At 39.7% G+C, this 23,539-nt stretch overlaps 1 protein-coding gene across 1 annotated transcript in view; it reads right to left on the bottom strand.

Moving 5' to 3' along the window:
- Positions 1-1,102: 1,102 nt before the first annotated feature.
- LOC133645334 (proton-coupled amino acid transporter 1-like) overlaps positions 1,103-23,539 on the bottom strand; it is a gene marked incomplete at its 5' end in the record, with an annotated part of 47,820 nt that continues 25,383 nt past the window's right edge. Inside the window, one exon of the mRNA XM_062040224.1 lies at positions 1,103-3,732. Within this exon, the coding sequence (XP_061896208.1) occupies positions 3,458-3,732 (275 nt within the window). The remainder of the gene's footprint in view (positions 3,733-23,539) is intronic.

Below are 23,539 nucleotides of genomic sequence, written 5' to 3'. Positions count from 1 at the left end.
ACCTCATGTATATATTACATGTTATTATGAATGTTACTACATGACATATATACTTACATCATGTATATATTACATGTTATTATGAATGTTGCTACAGGACATATATACTTACATCATGTATATATTACATGTTATTATGAATGTTACTACACGACGTATATACTTACATCATGTATATATTACATGTTATTATGAATGTTACTACATGACATATATACTTACATCATGTATATATTACATGTTATTATGAATGTTACTAGATACTACATATATACTTACATCATGTATATATTACATGTTATTATGAATGTTACTACATGACATATATACTTACATCATGTATATATTACATGTTATTATGAATGTTACTAGATACTACATATATACTTACATCATGTAAATATTACATGTTATTATGAATGTTACTACATGACATATATACTTACATCATGTATATATTACATGTTATTATGAATGTTACTACATGACATATATACTTACATCGTGTATATATTACATGTTATTATGAATGTTACTACATGACATATATACTTACATCATGTATATATTACATGTTATTATGAATGTTACTACATGACATATATACTTACATCATGTATATATTACATGTTATTATGAATGTTACTACATGACATATATACTTACATCATGTATATATTACATGTTATTATGAATGTTACTACATGACATATATACTTACATCATGTATATATTACATGTTATTATGAATGTTACTACATGACATATATACTTACATCATGTATATATTACATGTTATTATGAATGTTACTAGATACTACATATATACTTACATCATGTATATATTACATGTTATTATGAATGTTACTAGATACTACATATATACTTACATCATGTATATATTACATGTTATTATGAATGTTACTACATGACATATATACTTACATCATGTATATATTACATGTTATAATGAATGTTACTACATGACATATATACTTACATCATGTATATATTACATGTTATTATGAATGTTACTACATGACATATATACTTACATCATGTTTATATTACATGTTATTATGAATGTTACTACATGACATATATACTTACATCATGTATATATTACATGTTATTATGAATGTTACTACACGACATATATACTTACATCATGTATATATTACATGTTATTATGAATGTTACTAGATACTACATATATACTTACATCATGTATATATTACATGTTATTATGAATGTTACTAGATACTACATATATACTTACATCATGTATATATTACATATTATTATGAATGTTACTAGATACTACATATATACTTACATCATGTATATATTACATGTTATTATGAATGTTACTACATGACATATATACTTACATCATGTATATATTACATGTTATAATGAATGTTACTACATGACATATATACTTACATCATGTATATATTACATGTTATTATGAATGTTACTAGATACTACATATATACTTACATCATGTATATATTACATGTTATTATGAATGTTACTACATTAGATATATACTTACAGCGTGTATATAAAACCTTGATGGATGTTTTAGAACGTTTTATAGGCGCATTAGCTCCATTGCTAGCTGACTTTTGCGCGCATTTATTTACAATTTAGAATGCATAAAAAAACTAAAACATGTGTTCTTGTCTTACATAAGGATTGTGAGTGATAGGCAAAATTCCCCCCAAAAAAAGGGCACTTCCCCTTTAATTGTGACAAAACCTTCAAAACTTGAACTGCTCGTGACAAATTCCGTTTATTTTCCTTATGTCTGTGGTGAAAAGGCCATGTAACAAGACGCCGGGGGCTGTGTCGCAAATAGTACACTTAAACAAAGACACCGTCTACTTAGTTCCTGAAGGCCCGGGTCGTGCCGCCCCTGATTATTCACTGTCGGAAAAACATGTATTCCATATATAAGTCGCAGATATATACGTTGTGAAATGAGATATTTACATGGAAATGTTTATTTACATACCTTCATTGTGTACGCAACACGGCAGTAAAACGGCTGATCATACAAAACAGAAGTCGTGGTCATGGACCCACTAGCTGCGCAAGCTAGCTCTCCAATCAGCTAAACAGACTCAATAACTCCACGGTGACGTTTTGGTGAGTTTACTGAGGAATTTGTGAAAGTGAATCAATACAAAAAGAATGCCGTTGTAAGTTAATAACACTAACACAGACACGCATGAGCATGTTAGCTAATGCGAATGACGCTAGCTTGATCACATTGTAATAGCACGTAGAAATAAGCGTGAAAACACTCCTACAGACATCAAACACGGGACGCTTTAGTAAGTAATAATTGTTTTAGTTATATTGTAAAACGTACAATTGTTGCTTGGGGCGATGACTGAAGAATCCAGATGTGTAGTAACGCGATGGACGGCCGGAAGACGGAACGCCACTTCTACTTTCCATTTCAAGCCTCGAAAAAGAAGGGTTCTGCAGCACCCGTAGTGAGCAAACTCATCCAAAAGGTGGCGCCACACCACAAACAATGACACACCTCTTCAGTGTATATGTTTTATAAGCCGCAGGGTTCAAAGCGTAGGAAAAAAGTAGAGGCTTATAGCTTGGAATTTACGGTATCTTGAATCTCGTTTGTCGACGATGCAATCGAAAATGCTAACCGTTTTTATTTTGTACAAATGTATCGACCGCAATTCCGGGTCTGGGCTTCATACAATGCTGCGCCTAATTTGTGGACTTTTAGGAAGTTCACAGGCTGCTATCAATTAGCCTCGTCAGTGATGAATGCAGAATCCCTCCGAGTAGATTCGCTACGGACGGCTAGACGAAGGGAATGGCACTTGCACTTCCGGTTCGAAGCTCCGTCTGGACAGAAGAGCGGTGCAGCACCTTTTAAGTGTTGGCTCGTCTTTTTCAAACGGTCAGTAAAGGAAAATCCATAATTCAGCCGAACCGTTTTATAAGCCGCAGGGTTCAAAGTGTAGGAGAAAAGTGGCGGCTTATAGTTGGTACTGGGAATGACGATGGCAATATTTCACTGCTAACCAGTCTAGTTAGCCAAGATGTGTGAACACACGAAAGCCCTGGTGGGACTAAGTGGAAGTGTGCAAGCGTGCCAAATGAGACACAGCCAAAGACTTTTCTGGTCGACTTCTACAGAGCTGGCGAGAAAGAAGGTTTCACCGCGTAAGGCATTCCATCAAAGTGCAACTGAAACGTCCATCGGGGGCGGGGGGGAACTGGTAGGAGAAGTTAGGGCGGTAGGTTAACGTGTCGTCAGTAAGACCGTTGAGGTAGTTTGACTCCGCAGTCAAAGGGGAGCGAGCACCTACCTGAAGGACTGAGCAGTGTATGACAACAGACACGATGGCCACGCCCATGACTAAAAACACGGGTCCGGAAAAAGGTAATCGGTCCTGCCGGGCACGACGCGCCATCATTGGAGCGCGAAGGCGGCCAGCGTCTCCTCCCGCTTGAGGGCGTTGCGGGCGACGATCTGCTCCACGGCCACGTAGGTCCCCGCCAGGAAGCCCACCAGGCCCAGCAGGCTGATGAACAGGTTCTTGGCGATGGAGGGCGGCGACAGGCCCTCGCCGTGCAGGGTCAGGATCTGCAGGATGGGCGGGAAGATGAGCGCCAGGAAGCTGCTGCTGACCGAGCCCACCAGCGAGATCACCAAGTCCAGCTCCGGGACCAGGATGGCCAGAGCGCCTGTCCGAGGACACACAGACACATTCCAACAGTCAAAGTGGGGACCGACTACGGGACTCAAGCTTATAATGTGGGCGCCAGAACACACACACACACACACACACACACACACACACACACACACACACACACACACACACACACACACACACACACACACACACACACACACACACACACACACACACACACACACACACACACACACACACACACACACACACACACACACACACACACACGTCTTGCCTACTTTGTGTGGACCCACGTTTGGTTAGTAGGTTGTGAGGGCCCCCCTTTCCACTATAGCTAGAATGATGAAAAAATATATATCTAGCCCTAGATGGGAGTAAAGAGTTGTAACTAGGGATGTCCGATAATGGCTTTTTGCCCATATCCGATATTCCGATATTGTCCAACTCTTTAATTACCGATACCGATATCAACCGATATATACAGTCGTGGAATTAACACATTATTATGCCTAATTTGGACAACCAGGTATGGTGAAGATAAGGTACTTTTTAAAAAAAATTAATAAAATAAGATAAATAAATTAAAAACATTTTCTTGAATAAAAAAGAAAGTAAAACAATATAAAAACAGTTACATAGAAACTAGTAATGAATGAAAATGAGTAAAATTAACTGTTACAGGTTAGTACTATTAGTGGAGCAGCAGCACGCACAATCATGTGTGCTTACGGACTGTATCCCTTGCAGACTGTATTGATATATGTTGATATATAATGTAGGAAGCAGAATATTAATAACAGAATAAAACAACCCTTTTGTGTGAATGAGTGTGAATGGGGAAGGGAGTTTTTTTTTGGGTTGGAGCACTAATTGTAAGTGTATCTTGTGTTTTTTATGTTGATTTAAAAAAATTTAAAATTTTTTTTTTTAAAAAAACGATACTGATAATTTTTTTTTTGGGTTGGTGCACTAATCGTAAGTGTATCTTGTGTTTTTTATGTTGATTTAATAAAAAAAAAAAAAAAAACAAACAAAAAAAAAAAACGATACCGATAATAAAAAAAACCGATACCAATAATTAAATTTTAAAACATTTATCGGACATCCCTAGTTGCAACCTCACTTCAGAATGCAAAACACACAAAGTAAAAAAAATATTTGACTTCTGTAGTTGTGAGGACCAGGCAAATGTCCTCACAAGTCAAAAGATCCTCACAGAAAGGTGGTTTATCAAGTGTATGTCCACACAAGGACGCTGAGACAAGTGCACACACACACACACACACACACACACACACACACACACACACACACACACACACACACACACACACACACACACACACACACACACACACACACACACACACACACACACACACACACACACATACATGTCTTGCCTACTTTGTGTGGACCCACGTTTGGTTAGTAGGTTGTGAGGGCCCCCCTTTCCACTATAGCTAGAATGATGAAAAAATATATATCTAGCCCTAGATGGGAGTAAAGAGTTGCAACAAGGGATGTCCGATAATGGCTTTTTGCCCATATCCGATATTCCGATATTGTCCAACTCTTTAATTACCGATACCGATATCAACCGATATATACAGTCGTGGAATTAACACATTATTATGCCTAATTTGGACAACCAGGTATGGTGAAGATAAGGTACTTTATAAAAAAATTAATAAAATAAGATGAATAAATTAAAAACATTTTCTTGAATAATAAAGAAAGTAAAACAATATAAAAACAGTTACATAGAAACTAGTAATGAATGAAAATGAGTAAAATTAACTGTTAAAGGTTAGTACTATTAGTGGAGCAGCAGCACGCACAATCATGTGTGCTTACGGACTGTATCCCTTGCAGACTGTATTGATATATATTGATATATAATGTAGGAAGCAGAATATTAATAACAGAAAGAAACAACCCTTTTGTGTGAATGAGTGTAAATGGGGGAGGGAGTTTTTTTTGGGTTGGTGCACGAGTAAGTGTATCTTGTGTTTTCTTATGTTGATTTAATTTAAAAAAATAAAAATAAAAAAAAAACGATACCGATAATAAAAAAAACGATACCAATAATTTCCGATATTACATTTTAAAACATTTATCGGACATCCCTAGTGTTTTTTTTACGCCCTTTTTGTCAAAACCCTGTTTTTTGTGGTAAAGAAAACACAAAATATGCAAAATTTTCCCGCAAAGTGATTGAAAAAATGTTTTTTAAATAATTGGAGCCTTAAATAAGTCAATAATTCCTAACATTGATTTTGATCCACTGAGGTTTTTTTTTTTTTTTTACGCCCTTTTTGTCAAAACCCTGTTTTTTGTGGTAAAGAAAACAAAATATGCAATATTATCCCCCCAAAAAGTCATTGGAGCCTTAAATAGGTCAATAATTCATAACATTGACAGTTTAAATAAAAACTGTAAATTAATAAAAATTTATGAATGAATAAAATTCATGGGGATCCAAAAGAGTCCCACTCATAAAAGTGTTAAAACTACATTTTTTATAATATTTTATTGCTGAAATCTCTAGATCAACTTCAGATCTATCAATTGATTATACGTCTGCATTTATTTATTTCATGATTTTTGCACTTTTTGTCAAAGAAATGTGTTTTTTACATGGAAAACACACAAAATATGCAATATTTTCCCGCAAAGTGATTAAAAAATGTTTTTTAAATAATTGGAGCCTTAAATAAGTCAATAATTCCTAACATTGATTTTGATCCACTGAGGGTTTTTTTTTTTTAACGCCCTTTTTGTCAAAACCCTGTTTTTTGTGGTAAAGAAAACAAAATATGCAATATTATCCCCCCAAAAAGTCATTGGAGCCTTAAATAGGTCAATAATTCATAACATTGACAGTTTAAATAAAAACTGTAAATTAATAAAAAATTATGAATTAATCAAATTCATGGGGATCCAAAAGAGTCCCACTCATAAAAGTGTTAAAACTACATTTTTTAAAATACTTTTATTGCTGAAATCTGTAGATCAACTTCAGATCTATCAATTGATTATACGTCTGCATTTATTTATTTCATGATTTTTGCACTTTTTGTCAAAGAAAATGTGTTTTTTATATGGAAAACACACAAAATATGCAATATTTTCCCGCAAAGTGACTAAAAAAATGTTTTTTAAATAAGTCTTGCAGACTGTATTGATATATATTGATATATAATGTAGGAACCAGAATATTAATAACAGAAAGAAACAACTCTTTTGTGTGAATGAGTGTAAATGGGGGAAGGAGGTTTTTTTGGGTTGGTGCACGAGTAAGTGTATCTTGTGTTTTCTTATGTTGATTTAATTTAAAAAAAACAAAAAACAAAAAAACCATACCGATAATAAAAAAAACGATACCAATAATTTCCGATATTAAATTTTAAAACATTTATCGGACATCCCTAGTTGCAACCTCACTTCAGAATGCAAAACACACAAAGTAAAACAAATATTTGACTTCTGTAGTTGTGAGGAGCAGGCAAATGTCCTCACAAGTCAAAAGATCCTCACAGAAAGGTGGTTTATCAAGTGTATGTCCACACAAGGACGCTGAGACAAGTGCACACACACACACACACACACACACACACACACACACACACACACACACACACACACACACACACACACACACACACACACACACACACACACACACACACACACACACACACACACACACACACACACACACACACACACGTCTTGCCTACTTTGTGTGGACCCACGTTTGGTTAGTAGGTTGTGAGGGCCCCCCTTTCCACTATAGCTAGAATGATAAAAAAATATATATCTAGCCCTAGATGGGAGTAAAGAGTTGTAACTAGGGATGTCCGATAATGGCTTTTTTGCCCATATCCGATATTCCGGTATTGTCCAACTCTTTAATTACCGATACCGATATCAACCGATATATACAGTCGTGGAATTAACACATTATTATGCCTAATTTGGACAACCAGGTATGGTGAAGATAAGGTACTTTTTTTAAAAATGAATAAAATAAGATAAATAAATTAAAAACATTTTCTTGAATAATAAAGAAAGTAAAACAATATAAAAACAGTTACATAGAAACTAGTAATGAATGAAAATGAGTAAAATTAACTGTTAAAGGTTAGTACTATTAGTGGAGCAGCAGCACGCACAATCATGTGTGCTTACGGACTGTATCCCTTGCAGACTTTATTGATATATATTGATATATAATGTAGGAACCAGAATATTAATAACAGAAAGAAACAACTCTTTTGTGTGAATGAGTGTAAATGGGGGAAGGAGTTTTTTTTGGGTTGGTGCACGAGTAAGTGTATCTTGTGTTTTCTTATGTTAATTTAATTTAAAAAAATAAAAATAAATTAAAAAAAAACAAAAACAAACAAAAAAAAACGATACCGATAATAAAAAAAACGATACCAATAATTTCCGATATTACATTTGAAAACATTTATCGGACATCCCTAGTGTTTTTTTTACGCCCTTTTTGTCAAAACCCTGTTTTTTGTGGTAAAGAAAACACAAAATATGCAAAATTTTCCCGCAAAGTGATTGAAAAAATGTTTTTTAAATAATTGGAGCCTTAAATAAGTAAATAATTCCTAACATTGATTTTGATCCACTGAGGGTTTTTTTTTTTTTTTTACGCCCTTTTTGTCAAAACCCTGTTTTTTGTGGTAAAGAAAACAAAATATGCAATATTATCCCCCCAAAAAGTCATTGGAGCCTTAAATAGGTCAATAATTCATAACATTGACAGTTTAAATAAAAACTGTAAATTAATAAAAATTTATGAATGAATAAAATTCATGGGGATCCAAAAGAGTCCAACTCATAAAAGTGTTAAAACTACATTTTTTAAAATACTTTTATTGCTGAAATCTGTAGATCAACTTCAGATCTATCAATTGATTATACGTCTGCATTTATTTATTTCATGATTTTTGCACTTTTTGTCAAAGAAAATGTGTTTTTTACATGGAAAACACACAAAATATGCAATATTTTCCCGCAAAGTGATTAAAAAAATGTTTTTTAAATAATTGGAGCCTTAAATAAGTCAATAATTCCTAACATTGATTTTGATCCACTGAGGGTTTTTTTTTTTTTACGCCCTTTTTGTCAAAACCCTGTTTTTTGTGGTAAAGAAAACAAAATATGCAATATTATCCCCCCAAAAAGTCATTGGAGCCTTAAATAGGTCAATAATTCATAACATTGACAGTTTAAATAAAAACTGTAAATTAATAAAAAATTATGAAGTATTAAAATTCATGGGGATCCAAAAGAGTCCCACTCATAAAAGTGTTAAAACTAAATTTTTTAAAATACTTTTATTGCTGAAATCTGTAGATCAACTTCAGATCTATCAATTGATTATACGTCTGCATTTATTTATTTCATGATTTTTGCACTTTTTGTCAAAGAAAATGTGTTTTTTATATGGAAAACACACAAAATATGCAATATTTTCCCGCAAAGTGACTAAAAAAAATGTTTTTTAAATAAGTCTTGCAGACTTTATTGATATATATTGATATATAATGTAGGAACCAGAATATTAATAACAGAAAGAAACAACTCTTTTGTGTGAATGAGTGTAAATGGGGGAAGGAGTTTTTTTTGGGTTGGTGCACGAGTAAGTGTATCTTGTGTTTTTTTATGTTGATTTAATTTAAAAAAAACAACAACAAAAAAAACGATACCGATAATAAAAAAAACGATACAAATAATTTCCGATATTACATTTTAAAACATTTATCGGACATCCCTAGTTGCAACCTCACTTCAGAATGCAAAACACACAAAGTAAAAACAATATTTGACTTCTGTAGTTGTGAGGACCAGGCAAATGTCCTCACAAGTCAAAAGATCCTCACAGAAAGGTGGTTTATCAAGTGTATGTCCACACAAGGACGGTGAGACAAGTGCACACACACACACACACACACACACACACACACACACACACACACACACACACACACACACACACACACACACACACACACACACACACACGTCTTGCCTACTTTGTGTGGACCCACGTTTGGTTAGTAGGTTGTGAGGGCCCCCCTTTCCACTATAGCTAGAATGATGAAAAAATATATATCTAGCCCTAGATGGGAGTAAAGAGTTGCAACTAGGGATGTCCGATAATGGCTTTTTGCCCATATCCAATATTCCGATATTGTCCAACTCTTTAATTACCGATACCGATATCAACCGATATATACAGTCGTGGAATTAACACATTATTATGCCTAATTTGGACAACCAGGTATGGTGAAGATAAGGTACTTTTTTTTTAAAATTAATAAAATAAGATAAATAAATTAAAAACATTTTCTTGAATAATAAAGAAAGTAAAACAATATAAAAACAGTTACATAGAAACTAGTAATGAATGAAAATGAGTAAAATGAAGTGTTAAAGGTTAGTACTATTAGTGGAGCAGCAGCACGCACAATCATGTGTGCTTACGGACTGTATCCCTTGCAGACTTTATTGATATATATTGATATATAATGTAGGAACCAGAATATTAATAACAGAAAGAAACAACTCTTTTGTGTGAATGAGTGTAAATGGGGGAAGGAGGTTTTTTTGGGTTGGTGCACGAGTAAGTGTATCTTGTGTTTTCTTATGTTGATTTAATTAAAAAAAAAAAAAAAAAAAAAAATGATACCAATAATAAAAAAAACGATACCAATAATTTCCGATATTACATTTTAAAACATTTATCGGACATCCCTAGTTGCAACCTCACTTCAGAATGCAAAACACACAAAGTAAAACAAATATTTGACTTCTGTAGTTGTGAGGAGCAGGCAAATGTCCTCACAAGTCAAAAGATCCTCACAGAAAGGTGGTTTATCAAGTGTATGTCCACACAAGGACGCTGAGACAAGTGCACACACACACACACACACACACACACACACCACGCACACACACACACACACACACACACACACACACACACACACACACACACACACACACACACACACACACACACACACACACACACACACACGCACACACACGCACACACACACACACACAACCACCACTCTTAGTAGTTTAAGTTCAGGCCACTCCATGAGGTCTGGATGTTCTAATTTTGTAATTGTTACAGTCATTGAACGATTAATCAAAGCAACACAAAATAAATCAAAGCTTTTTTCTAACGAAATGAAAGATTTTCATTGATTAATCCTTTCAGCCCAAACGTTACACCCCTCTAAACGAGCCACGAAAGTATAAATGATGTCGGTCCAACATAAAGGCACTACAGATGCTGTGTTGCAGAGAGAAACCACACACATGCCTGCATCAAAAGCAGTCTTTTCTTTGTTAAACCACATTTCAGCCAATTTCAAATAAGTGGCTCCTTTATCAGCCCAAATGTGCCAATCATGGTCCAATCACGTAACAGGGAAGCAGGGAATTTAAACGAGCACTTTAAATCAATTCAACAGTCAAAACATGAACTTTTTTTGAGCTGTATGACAGGGTGAACACGGTCAAACAGCTCTTAGTATGCTGCTCAGTTCATTCCAGGCTAAACAGAAAAGTACAAGAATGAAACTTAACTGGGGTTCTCACCCTTTTTGACCTTGGGGCCCAACTTTTTCATTACAGCGGGGGCCAGGGCCCAATGGACGTGGACCCCGACTTAAACAAGTTGAAAAACGTATTCGGGTGTTACCATTTAGTGGTCAATTGTACGGAATATGTACTTCACTGTGCAATCTACTAATAAAAGTTTCAATCAATCAATCAAATATCAACACCTACTCTTGATTATAAAAGTGTTCAATAATTACATCTAACCTAATCACAGTTTCAACAATGATTTGCAAGCATGTGTTAATCACAAAGATAGTTATCGAGGCTTCGGTCAGGCTGATTACAAAAAAATCGAATTTACTGCAAAACTGATGAAAAATAAATGAAATACCGTATTTCCTTGAATAGCCACAGGGGCGCTAATTAATTTAAAACCTCTTCTCACTCCTGCGGTTACCAAAACCATGCGGAATGAGCAAGCATGCTCTAATTATTTTAAAACCTCTTCTCACTCCTGCGGTTACCAAAACCATGCGGAATGAGCAAGCATGCTCTAATTATTTTAAAACCTCTTCTCACTCCGGCGCATACCTTATCATTAAAAACACATTTAATAAAAAAAACGTTATTATGATCTTACCTTTACTTGTAGATGGGTCCATGTGCAGCTGCTTCTGATCAAAGGCAGTCTTTCTCATCTTTCTTCAATTTTAAAAGTCTCTGGAGATATTCCTTTAATTATTACCTCCTGCTTCGATTGAAAGTCCAGTTTAGAAAACGGTTTTATTTTAGATATGTAATCCTCCATGTTAAAAGTGCAAGCAAACAATTGCTGCATGCTTGCTGCTTGTTGTCTTCTTCTGCAGTACCTGTCTCCTGCAGTACTGGTAGTCGCAAGAAGGATCACTAGCGCCCTCTACCTCCTGGAGGCGGGAGTCATTTAATGACTCATATTTGACCCGGCGGAAGTGCCAAGCATGCGCTAATTATTTTGCGAAACGAGTTTGACCCGGCTGTAATTCTAGGCAGGCGAATACTATATTCCCGGCGCCAATTCAAGGAAATACGGTACATGAAATAACAGAGTGCTAAAATACATACATTCTAACTAAATGTATAATAAATAATGACTACAACAGTAAATAAACACAAGACATATATATACTCTATTAGCCACAACACAACCAGGCTTATATTTAATATGCCACAAATTAATCCTGCATAAAAACACCTGCGTGTTTGTTATGCTAGCTCCTATGCTAGCTCCTAGCTCCATAGAACACGCCAATACAATTCAAACACCTGATCAACACACACAATCACTCAGCCCAAAAGACCGTTCACCTAACCCAAGGTTCATAAAGCTTATATATTTTTAAAAAGTTACGTACATACGCAAAAAAAAGTTGCGCACATACGGTCAAGCGATCAAATGTTTAGAAGCCAAAGCTGCATACTCACAGTAGCACGTCTGCGTCTTTGTCATCCAAATCAAAGTAATCCTGGTAAGAGTCTTTGTTGTCCCAGTTCTCTACAGGCATCTGTGTATCGAAGTCAAAAGTCCTCCTGGTTAGAGTCTCTGTTATCCGAGTTCTTCCATCTTGACTGCATCTTTCGGGAATGTAAACAAAGAAGCGCCGGCTGTGTACTGTTGTTGCTGACTACGTTCGAAAAATACGTCCATTTCGCACCGACAACTTTCTTCTTTGCTTGCTCAGCTTCCTTCTCCATAATGCAATGAACATGATTGCAACAGATTCACGAACACAGATGTCCAGAATACTGTGGAATTATGAAATGAAAACAGAGCTTTTTCGTATTGGCTTCAATGTGGAAGGCATACCCGTGTTCGCCGGGCTACGTCACGCGCATACGTCATCCTCAGAGGCGTTTCGAACCGGAAGTTTAGCGGCAAATTTAAAATGTCACTTTATAAGTTAACCCGGCCGTATTGGCATGTGTTATAATGTTAAGATTTCATCATTGATATATAAACTATCAGACTGCGTGGTCGCTAGTAGTGGCTTTCAGTAGGCCTTTAAGAAACTTCTCTATGAGTTTAGCTCCAGACTTCTTCCGTTTGTCGTTGTCATTACTGCCACAAGTGGTGGGAAAGTGTATTACAACTGATTATCACCGTGACCCATACGGACCACAGCTGGGAAGCGGATTTGTTTTAGAGGCCCTCTAGGGGGCGCTTGCGGCCCAACAACGGTTAAGAAAGACTGAAATATACTGTTCTATTGATAACAAGCAGGGACGCCAGCACCCTTTGAGAAAAAAAAATGATATCAGCATGAAGTGCTGCCAAGCCAACCCAAGAGAATATTTAGAAAATTGGGTGCATTTCTACAATCTATTTATAAATAAATAAATAAATGGGTTGTACTTGTATAGCGCTTTTCTACCTTCAAGGTACTCAAAGCGCTTTGACACTATTTCCACATTCACCCATTCACACACACATTCACACACTGATGGCGGGAGCTGCCATGCAAGGCGCTAACCGGCACCCATCAGGAGCAAGGGTGAAGTGTCTCGCCCAAAGACACAACGGACGTGACTAGGATGGTAGAAGTTGGGGATTGAACCCCAGTAACCGGCAACCCTCCGATTGCTGGCACGGCCACTCTACCAACTTTGCCACGCCGTCCGTATTCAAGCTTTAGATTTAGGTACGTAGTTCTTTATTGTGGGGAAGGGAATCAGCACCTCCAAGTCCGAGTCCATGGTTCTCGCCCGGAAAAGGGTGGAGTGCCATCTCCGGGTTGGGGAGGAGATCTTTCCCCAAGTGGAGGAGTTCAAATACCTGGGAGTCTTGTTCACGAGTGAGGGAAGAGTGGATGGTGAGATCGGTGCGGCGTCCTCAGTAATGTGGACGCTGTATCGATCCGTTGTGGTGAAGAAAGAGCTGAGCCCAGCAGCCATATTTGTTCGTATTCGGATGGTTTGCATACTGAAATAACACAAATAACTTAACAAAAAATACAATTGACAAAAGGGTCAGCGCGGTGGTGGAGGGGTTAGTGCGTCCGCCTCACAATACAAAGGTCCTGGGTTCGATCATGCGCTCGGGATCTTTCTGTGTGGAGTTTGCCCCGCTTGTTCTCCCCGTGACTGCGTGGGTTCCCTCGGGGTACTACGGCTTCCTCCCACCTCCAAAGACATGCACCTGGGGATAGGCCCCTCCCCCCTCCAAAGACATGCACCTGGGGATAGGCCCCTCCCCCCTCCAAAGACATGCACCTGGGGATAGGCCCCTCCCACCTCCAAAAACATGCACCTGGGGATAGGTTGATTGGCAACACTAAATGGTCCCTAGTGTGTGATAATGTTGTCTATCTGTGTTGGCCCTGTGATGAGGTGGCGACTTGTCCAGGGTGTACCCCGCCTTCCGCCCGATTGTAGCCTGAGATAGGCTACAGCGCCACCCCGAAAGGGACAAGCGGTAGAAAATGGATGGATGGACAATTGACACAGTAACTCATGAATAACTTGGAGTGAGATAAAGACGTCAAGGGAACGGAACAAAGAGAAGACATGCTAATGTGTTCAGTTGTTTTGTTGGTCGCACGCACGTACGGAGACTTATGCAAATGAAGATGAGTCATGTCCGAGTAAAACTCTTTAGACTATTCTGAGGTTCAAAGTGTCAAGTGTCGAAACAGCAGCATTTCTTCACGGCGGCCTTAATTAAAGGTCTTGTCAAAGATTTGTCAAAACACTCGATCTGCTGTTGTAAAACCTCTCCAACTGAGGACAGTGATCTCAGCATTCAGGGTGACTCACTCGAGCGTCGCGACAAAAGAAAACTAATTCACTGACAAAAACATCCGCGCACCTGAACTCATGCAGCTGGTACACAAGGTGCGGCTTTCATTCACAGGCAACCATGTAGGACCGTGACAAAAAGGCGACCTACGGACCAGTTCTCGAAGCAACGAGCTTACACAATGATGGACGTGTAGGGGGAACAAATCAATATCAGTCAATCGTGTTCTTGGCTAAAAATCAGATGGATGATCCAGACTGAACCAAAGATTACTGGACGGGATAAAAAAAACGTGTCAACAGATATAATGTTCTTTCCTCAAAATATATCAGCCAGCTGATAAACGACTGACATGCAAGAAGCCTCGAACAATGACAAGCAACTGGATCTCTTCAGACCTTTGGGAAGGGATCGAGTCTACATCACCACCGTTCCTGTTTCACATGATTTGATTGTAGTCAGCTGGAGGCGTGTCTTAATGAAATTAAACAATGGATGTCCGCTAACTTTTTGCAACTCAACGCTAAGAAAACGGAAATGCTGATTATCGGTCCTGCTAGACACCGACATCTATTTAATAATACCACCTTAACATTTGACAACCAAACAATTAAACAAGGCGACTCGGTAAAGAATCTGGGTATTATCTTCCACCCAACTCTCTCGTTTGAGTCACACATTAAGAGTGTTACTAAAACGGCCTTCTTTCATCTCCGTAATATCGCTAAAATTCGTTCCATTTTGTCCACTAGCGACGCTGAGATCATTATTCATGCGTTCGTTACGTCTCGTCTCGATTACTGTAACGTATTATTTTCGGGCCTCCCTATGTCTAGCATTAAAAGATTACAGTTGGTACAAAATGCGGCTGCTAGACTTTTGACAAAAACAAGAAAGTTTGATCATATTACGCCTATACTGTATATACCTATATATACATATATACCTATATATACATACCTATACTGGCTCACCTGCACTGGCTTCCTGTGCACTTAAAATGCGACTTTAAGGTTTTACTACTTACGTATAAAATACTACACGGTTTAGCTCCAGCCTATCTCGCTGATTGTATTGTACCATATGTCCCGACAAGAAATCTGCGTTCAAAGAACTCCGGCTTATTAGTGATTCCCAGAGCCAAAAAAAAGTCTGCGGGCTATAGAGCGTTTTCTATTCGGGCTCCAGTACTCTGGAATGTCCTCCCGGTAACAGTTAGAGATGCTACCTCAGTAGAAGCATTTAAGTCCCATCTTAAAACTCATTTGTATAATCTAGCCTTTAAATAGACCCCCCCTTTTTTAGACCAGTTGATCTGCCGTTTCTTTTCTTCTCTCCTCTTCTCCCCTGTCCCTTGCGAGGGGGAGTTGCATAGGTCCGGTGGCCATGGATGAAGTGCTGGCTGTCCAGAGTCGGGACCCCGGGTGGACCACTAGCCTGTGCATCGGTTGGGGACATCTCTGCGCTGCTGACCCGTCTCCGCTCGGGATGGTTTCCTGTTGGCCCCGCTGTGGACTGGACTCCCGCTGATGTGTTGGATCCACTGTGGACTGGACTTTCACAATATTATGTCAGACCCACTCGACATCCATTGCGTTCGGTCTCCCCTAGAGGGGGGGGTTACCCACATATGCAGTCCTCTCCAAGGTTTCTCATAGTCATTCACCGACGTCCCACTGGGGTGAGTTTTTCCTTGCCCGTATGTGGGCTCTGTACCGAGGATGTCGTTGTGGCTTGTACAGCCCTTTGAGACACTCGTGATTTAGGGCTATATAAATAAACATTGATTGATTTGAACAACCTGCCGACCAGGCAATCATTAAGTGGCTTAACAGTCCATAGTTGGAAGTAGTTTAGTTTAGTTTATTAAGGATCCCCATGAGTCTACACCGCAGTGGAGACTAATCTTCCTGGGCTCCAGACATCACATAATCACACAACAAAAGATTACAATGCAGTACAACATGATACAATATAAAATGGTAAATGGGTTATACTTGTATAGCGCTTTTCTACCTTCAAGGTACTGTGGAGGAGGCATATGTGTTTAAGAGTTCTTTCTTTTTACATAGCCATGTTTAGAGTATCTAGTACTTTTTCTTTGTGTATTCTACCAGTCTCTCTTTGTCTTCAGATTGTCTGTTTTATGTCTCAACCTTGGAATGTGAAAACCTCCCCCTTTGGTTTCTTATCAGTGTTGAGAGGGGGGGGGGGAAATGGGGGGTTTCTGTGTGTGAAAAGAGTGTGTTTTTCCCTCGGAATGCCAGATCAACTAGAGCAGCCGATATGAATGTATTGATGAAGTGATCTCCTAAAGCTTTGGTATAAACTTGAAAATATTCCAATTCTGTCTTGATGGTCCTTCTTACTCAGCATATATGTCATGGAAAGAACTTGGGATTGACCAGTAATTTAGATTCCCTTGGAGGAAGAACTGGTCCAACGCAACAGTACTCAAAGCGCTTTGACACTATTTCCACATTCACACACACATTCACACACTGATGGCGGGAGCTGCCATGCAAGGCCCTAACCACCACCCATCAGGAGCAAGGGTGAAGTGTCTTGCTCAAGGACACAACAGACGTGACAAGGTTGGTAGAAGGTGGGGATTGAACCAGGAACCCTCAGGTTGCTGGCTCGGCCACTCTCCCAACTGCGCCACGCCGTCCCCCAATGATCAATAATAACATTTTGTAATACAAAAATAGCAACAACAAAAAACTATAACTTGGAGTTTACATAAATGGTTCATACCAAAAATAAAAAAGAGCAATATAAAAATATATATTTTTGCAAAAATAAAACAAAGAACCAATGGCCTACATTATACTCATTAGTCTACCAAATACAAACTATATTCTAAGTGACAAAAAATATGACAAAGTACATCCAAAATCAAAATAATATCAATATAAAAACGATAACCAGAAACAAGAATGAATTTAAGCAAAAAATAAATCAAGAGAGGATAAATGAACCAGTCGTGAAATTAGGTACAATCTAGAATAATCTATTTCCGCAATACTTCTCCTCTCAGGCTATGTCTACACTAAGCCGGATAACCCCTTAAAGGAATCATTATTTAGCCTAAGCATCGTTTCAGCCACACTAAACCAGCGTTTAAGGTCCCCCTCCTTGGATCATTTTTTACACAAGTATGTGCGCCGTGTATTTCTTGAATCTCCGGCTCTTAGCTTTGTATGGACTCATTGATCGTTTACAAACTGAGTTCGGAGAGGAAGTGAGGCCAGAAAGACCGCGCCTCACACAGTAAGTGACGTCAGAAAGAACGCGCCACAGCCAGCTTCATAACTCGGAGGTAAACACTAGAAATATGGAGGCGAGTCATCCAGTCATGGCCGTGTTTCTCCTTCCGTCTGTACAGACGCTTGTGGAAATCACACATGAATACCTTAAGAGAAAGCCATTGCAGCTATTTGGGATACAACACTTCTCAGACGGCAAGAGAACTTTCCAACGTCCAGGTCAGCTGTGATTCTACTTCCGGAAAAACTTAGTCCATTTGTCGAAGGAGAGTCAATGAGAACGCGGGCTCCCGTGGATGTGATAAAAAAGGTAGCGTGTGCTTTGTATTACCTGGCCGTCGAGGGAAGACTACGGAAAACGGCGAATGCTTTTGGACTGGCAAAGCAGACTGGATCAGTTATTGTCCGCCGTGTATGTCGCGGACTCAACGTCTAGGTCCAGAGTTTATAAAGTCACCAAAAAGGAATGGACAATGAAGAGTGAGGAGTGTCCTGACCAGATATCTAGATCCCTAGATTGATTGTTGTCAAATGTTCTTTATATTTCACGTGTCCATTAAAGATTTGATTAGTGTAGAAGGGGCCTAATAGGGTGCATGGAAACCTAGTCACTGAGACCTAAGACTGAGGAAAGTCTGCCAACTGGAGTCAATTTCCTCCTTGGACAAAAAGCTGCAGCAATCAGCAGGGGGTCTTCTAAAAAGTGTGATTAAAGACTGTTGGGGAGTTTCTAAGTCAAGCGCGGTCCCCTCAAAGTCGGCCTCTCTTCTTCTTCTTCACCGCCCAGGTGGCTTCGTCACTCAGGAGTGGGCTTTCATCGGGCACACCCGGCGGCCGGCTGACCGGCCTCACAGCGGACGCCAGCTCGTTAAGGAAGGAGCGGAACTCCTCCTTCCCCTACGGATGCCCGCTCAATGTCTAATTATGCTAATGCCAGCTAGCCTGGGGTGGAGGAAAGTGCTTTGTGGAGAGGAATGTTACATTCTTTCAACTGGTCTCGCGTGGAAGCCAAAAGACAATCGTTCATATTCAACAAAGGCGTTTAAGACAAGTCAGGGAGGTGTTCTTCATATAAACATTGACAGACCCAACTCGGCAAAGTGTTATCTTGTCGTTAGCATGGCGGCCAACACTTTCTCTTCGCTGCCTCGGTACTTCCTGTTAGCGAGCCGCGCCGGCGGATTCAAGCAAACGTGAATTCACTAACTCGTCCTTTAACTCGTCTTCATTACTGGCGCGATGTATTGTCGAGTGCGTGAGCGTGCCAGGGTTCTGACTCGATGGATTATTCTTAAGAAAGTCCTCCAACTCTCCTTCTGTGACCTCCCATGAAGAACACAATTACGACAGAACAAGATAATAAGGAGTTTAAGAATAAAGACAGTACTGTAAATCCCGAGGAGTTCCCAGGCCAGCCGGGAGACATAGTCTTCCCAACGTGTCCTGGGTCTTCCCCGTGGCCTCCTACCGGTCGGACGTGCCCCAAACACCTCCCTTGGGTGGCATCCTGAGCAGATGCCCGAACCACCTCATCTGGCTCCTCTCCATGTGGAGGAGCAGCGGCTTTACTTAGAGTTCCTCCCGGATGACAGAGCTTCTCACCCTATCTCTAAGGGAGAGACCCGCCACCCGGCGGAGGAAACTCATTTGGGCAGCTTGTACCCGTGATCTTGTCCTTTCGGTCATAACCCAAAGCTCATGACCATAAGTGAGGATGGGAACGTAGATCGACCGGTAAATTGAGAGCTTTGCTTTCCGGCTCAGCTCCTTCTTCACCACAACGGATCGATACAGCGTCCGCATTACTGAAGACGCCGCACCGATCTCACCATCCACTCTTCCCTCACTCGTGAACAAGACTCCGAGTTACTTGAACTCCTCCACTTGGGGCAGGGTCTCCTCCCCAACCCGGAGATGGCACTCCACCCTTTTCCGGGCGACAACCATGGACTCGGACTTGATGTTTTATTTATTTTGTATTTATTTATTTTATTTTACTACAGTGTCCTTCCAACTGGTGCTTTCAAAAGGAAGTATAGGTGCCGTCCGTAACGTTTTGACTCGTACGGATTCCTCCAAGCAACATTTACAATATAACTAAAACGGTTTATACTTACTAAACCGCCTGATGTGTGATGTTTCCATCCATATTTGTACGCGCTATCGTGATGTAATGAAGCTCGCATACCAGTGTCTGTGTTAGTATTATTAACTTGCAATGGCATTATTTTTTTTTTTCGGTTAAAATTCACAAATTCCTCCATAAATTCACCAAAACGTCACCGTGGAGTTATTGAGTCTGTTTGGAGAGCTAGCTTGCACAGCTCGTGGGTCCATGACTATGACTTCTGTTTTGTTTAATCAGCCATTTTACTGCCGTGTTACAGGCTCCTTCTGGAAACAATTAGGATATGTAACTAAACATTTACAGAATATTTCTGTGTAAATAACTAATTTCACAACATATATATCTGCGACTTACAGTCCGGTGGACAATATATTTTTTATTTTAAAATATGGTGGGTGCGGCTTATATACCGATTTGCTACATAGCAAGGAAAATACGGTAACTCGGGTGTCCTTTTCAACTTTCGATACAATACTAACACGGAGCCTTGAGTTTCGGCTGATACCGATATCGACATGATACGATACCAGCACGGTTCATATATAGATTTATTATTTGGTAGTTTGCAAGGTCAGAAAAGGCTTGACCAAGTGAAACGACTCAAACAGAAACAATGGTCGGTATGAGTGGATTTAGGCGGTCTTTTAACTGAAGTATAGCAGTTTTTTTTGGCGACACCCAGTGGTCACGGTAAGTTCATGACGTAATAAGTTGAAAATGTGGACACTTTTGTTACTGGATACTCTCTAATACTTCTTTGGATACCTTATATGTGTAAGTAATATCCAACTATATTTATTCGATACTTGTTTATATTGACAAATGTGCTGTTTTACATTGTTCAATCATTTTTTTTTACCTGTGTCTAGTTTGTGTGCTTAGCTGTTGTGTAGCTGCTTGTTGCCTATAGCCTAGCATGTTTGCTACATTGCGCAACCCCAACCTCAGTTCTAAACAAGATTGTGAGTTGTATTTTGCAGACGAGTGCAGCCCGACAAGCAAAACATTGGCACACAAATGCTTGACTTTTAACAATTCATGTTTATTCCAGAGCCACGGATGCATTCTAAATGCAATCAGGAAGGACTCAGCGAGTTCCAGCAAAAGATACGCTGCTGCCCAAGTCATTATGTTTAATTGTTGTTGAAATGACAAAACTGTAAGATAACAGCGGAAGTCATTAGAACTTTCTATGTGGGTGTGATGCGAGGATTCATTCAACCAGTTTGTCAATTTGCAGAGATGTCTGCGGATTTCATTTCTTTCGGGCAACATACGCTCGGCTTGTTTGAGGGAAGTTTTGTCCCAAAATGATTGGCTCGACACGAGTACTTGTGAGGCTTACAGTAGCGGTAAATCCCTGGAGTTTGGAGTTTAATTTCACTGGTTTTATTGGACTGTGACTTGTTCCACAAACCAGGTCTCAGTAGGAGAGAACAATAATCAAACAAGGGCACGTAGACTATAATCTCCGCCTGGATTCTATTGTGAGGGGAAACCAATTTTTTTTCCTTTGTCATATTAATATAAGTAGGAAATCAGAAAAAGAAATGGAATTTGCAATTTTGGTAGGACGTACGTTTGAATGCCCTATGTGCACAAGGCGCTGAACTGATCCACTGAGCGGAACTGCAATACTTGAATGTCCAGGGTGAGTGGAGTGTGTGGATGTTGAACGGTTCCAATCCGTTGAGAAATGTGGAATATGGAGAGTTTTGTTTATTGCCCATTCCTTTTTATTGGGGGGAACTTCCTGGTAATTCCGGGTAATCAAGGAATTTCCAAAACCCGGACACATGCTGGCTTGATTGTCCATGGGGTGTATTTGGACGTCGGAACGGTTCGAATCGGTTGAGAAATGTGGGATATGGAGAGTTTTGTTTATTGCCCATTCATTTTCATTGGGGGGAAATTCCTGGTAATTCCGGGTAATGAGGGGATTTTCAAAACCAGGCATCATTCTGGCTTGAATTACTCGGTTGAGAATCGCTTGAGAAAGGTGGGATATGGAGAGTTTTGTTTATTGCCCATACCTTTTCATTGGGGGGAAATTCCTGGTAATTACGGGTAATCAGGGAATTTCCAAAACCAGGCTTGAATGTCGAGGGTGATTGTGTGGATGATGGAACGGTTCGAATCGGTTGAGAAATGTGGGATATGGAGACTTTTGTTTATTGCCCATTCATTTTCATTGGGGGGAAATTCCTGGTAATTCAGAGTAATCATGTAATTTTGAAAACCAGGAAACATTCTGGTTTGAATTATTCGGTTAAGAAAGGTGGGTCTGCCAGCAGAGGTGCTGGCAGACCCAGCTCGCGCTGACCACAATCAACACACTTGGAACTGATGAGGGCCAGCAGTATTTAGACCAGTGGACCCAAGGATCCTTGCCGGAACTTAGTCTTTTGTACCGTAAACCGATAACCCAGCTTTATGCTCTCTCTCTTCTCTCTCTGCGTTTTCCCCTCCGTGTTTCATTGTTCTTCCTTGTCGTCCTCCCCAGCAATCTGCCTTTGTCCCGGCGTGATCGAGCTGTGCGCCTCGACTTCCCTTTTGGACTTTGGACTGCCACCCTCGATCCTCGACCCCTCGCATGGACACGGACTCTGACGCCTCTCTCTCTTGCCCCTGGATCAGTGTGTCTTTAGACTTGCAGCTCTGTTGAGGCGAGCCAGGTCAACGTGTCATCGTCCAGGTCAATCAGACCTTGTTCGCCATTCGGTGGCCGGTGTTTGGGGCAACTAGTGACTATGTGCTCTACTGTCTGGACTGGGTCCCCACACTCGCAGGAGGCACTATCCGCAAGTCCCCACCTCTTCATCGCTGCTCCGTAGCGTCCGACGCCGGTCCTCAAGCGGTTGAGGGTTGTCCACTGCTTCCGGCCGGAGACGTCTGTGGGGTCATCGGCCTAGATGGTTCTGCTAACTTCCACTGTTCTCTCCATGTCGTCTTGACCCAGGTGGCCTTGGAACTATCAGCTGATGTTGTGCTGAGCAGCTCGTAGGCTTGCGTGGCAAAGGGGCGCCTTGACTTAAGGCGCACGCGTCGTGGTGTTTCTGTG

This window comes from Entelurus aequoreus, unplaced genomic scaffold (genome assembly GCF_033978785.1).
Source record: "Entelurus aequoreus isolate RoL-2023_Sb unplaced genomic scaffold, RoL_Eaeq_v1.1 HiC_scaffold_41, whole genome shotgun sequence".
NCBI lineage: Eukaryota > Metazoa > Chordata > Actinopteri > Syngnathiformes > Syngnathidae > Entelurus > Entelurus aequoreus.
The sequence above is the reverse complement of the archived record's forward strand: the minus strand, read 5'-3'. Positions and strand labels throughout refer to the sequence as shown.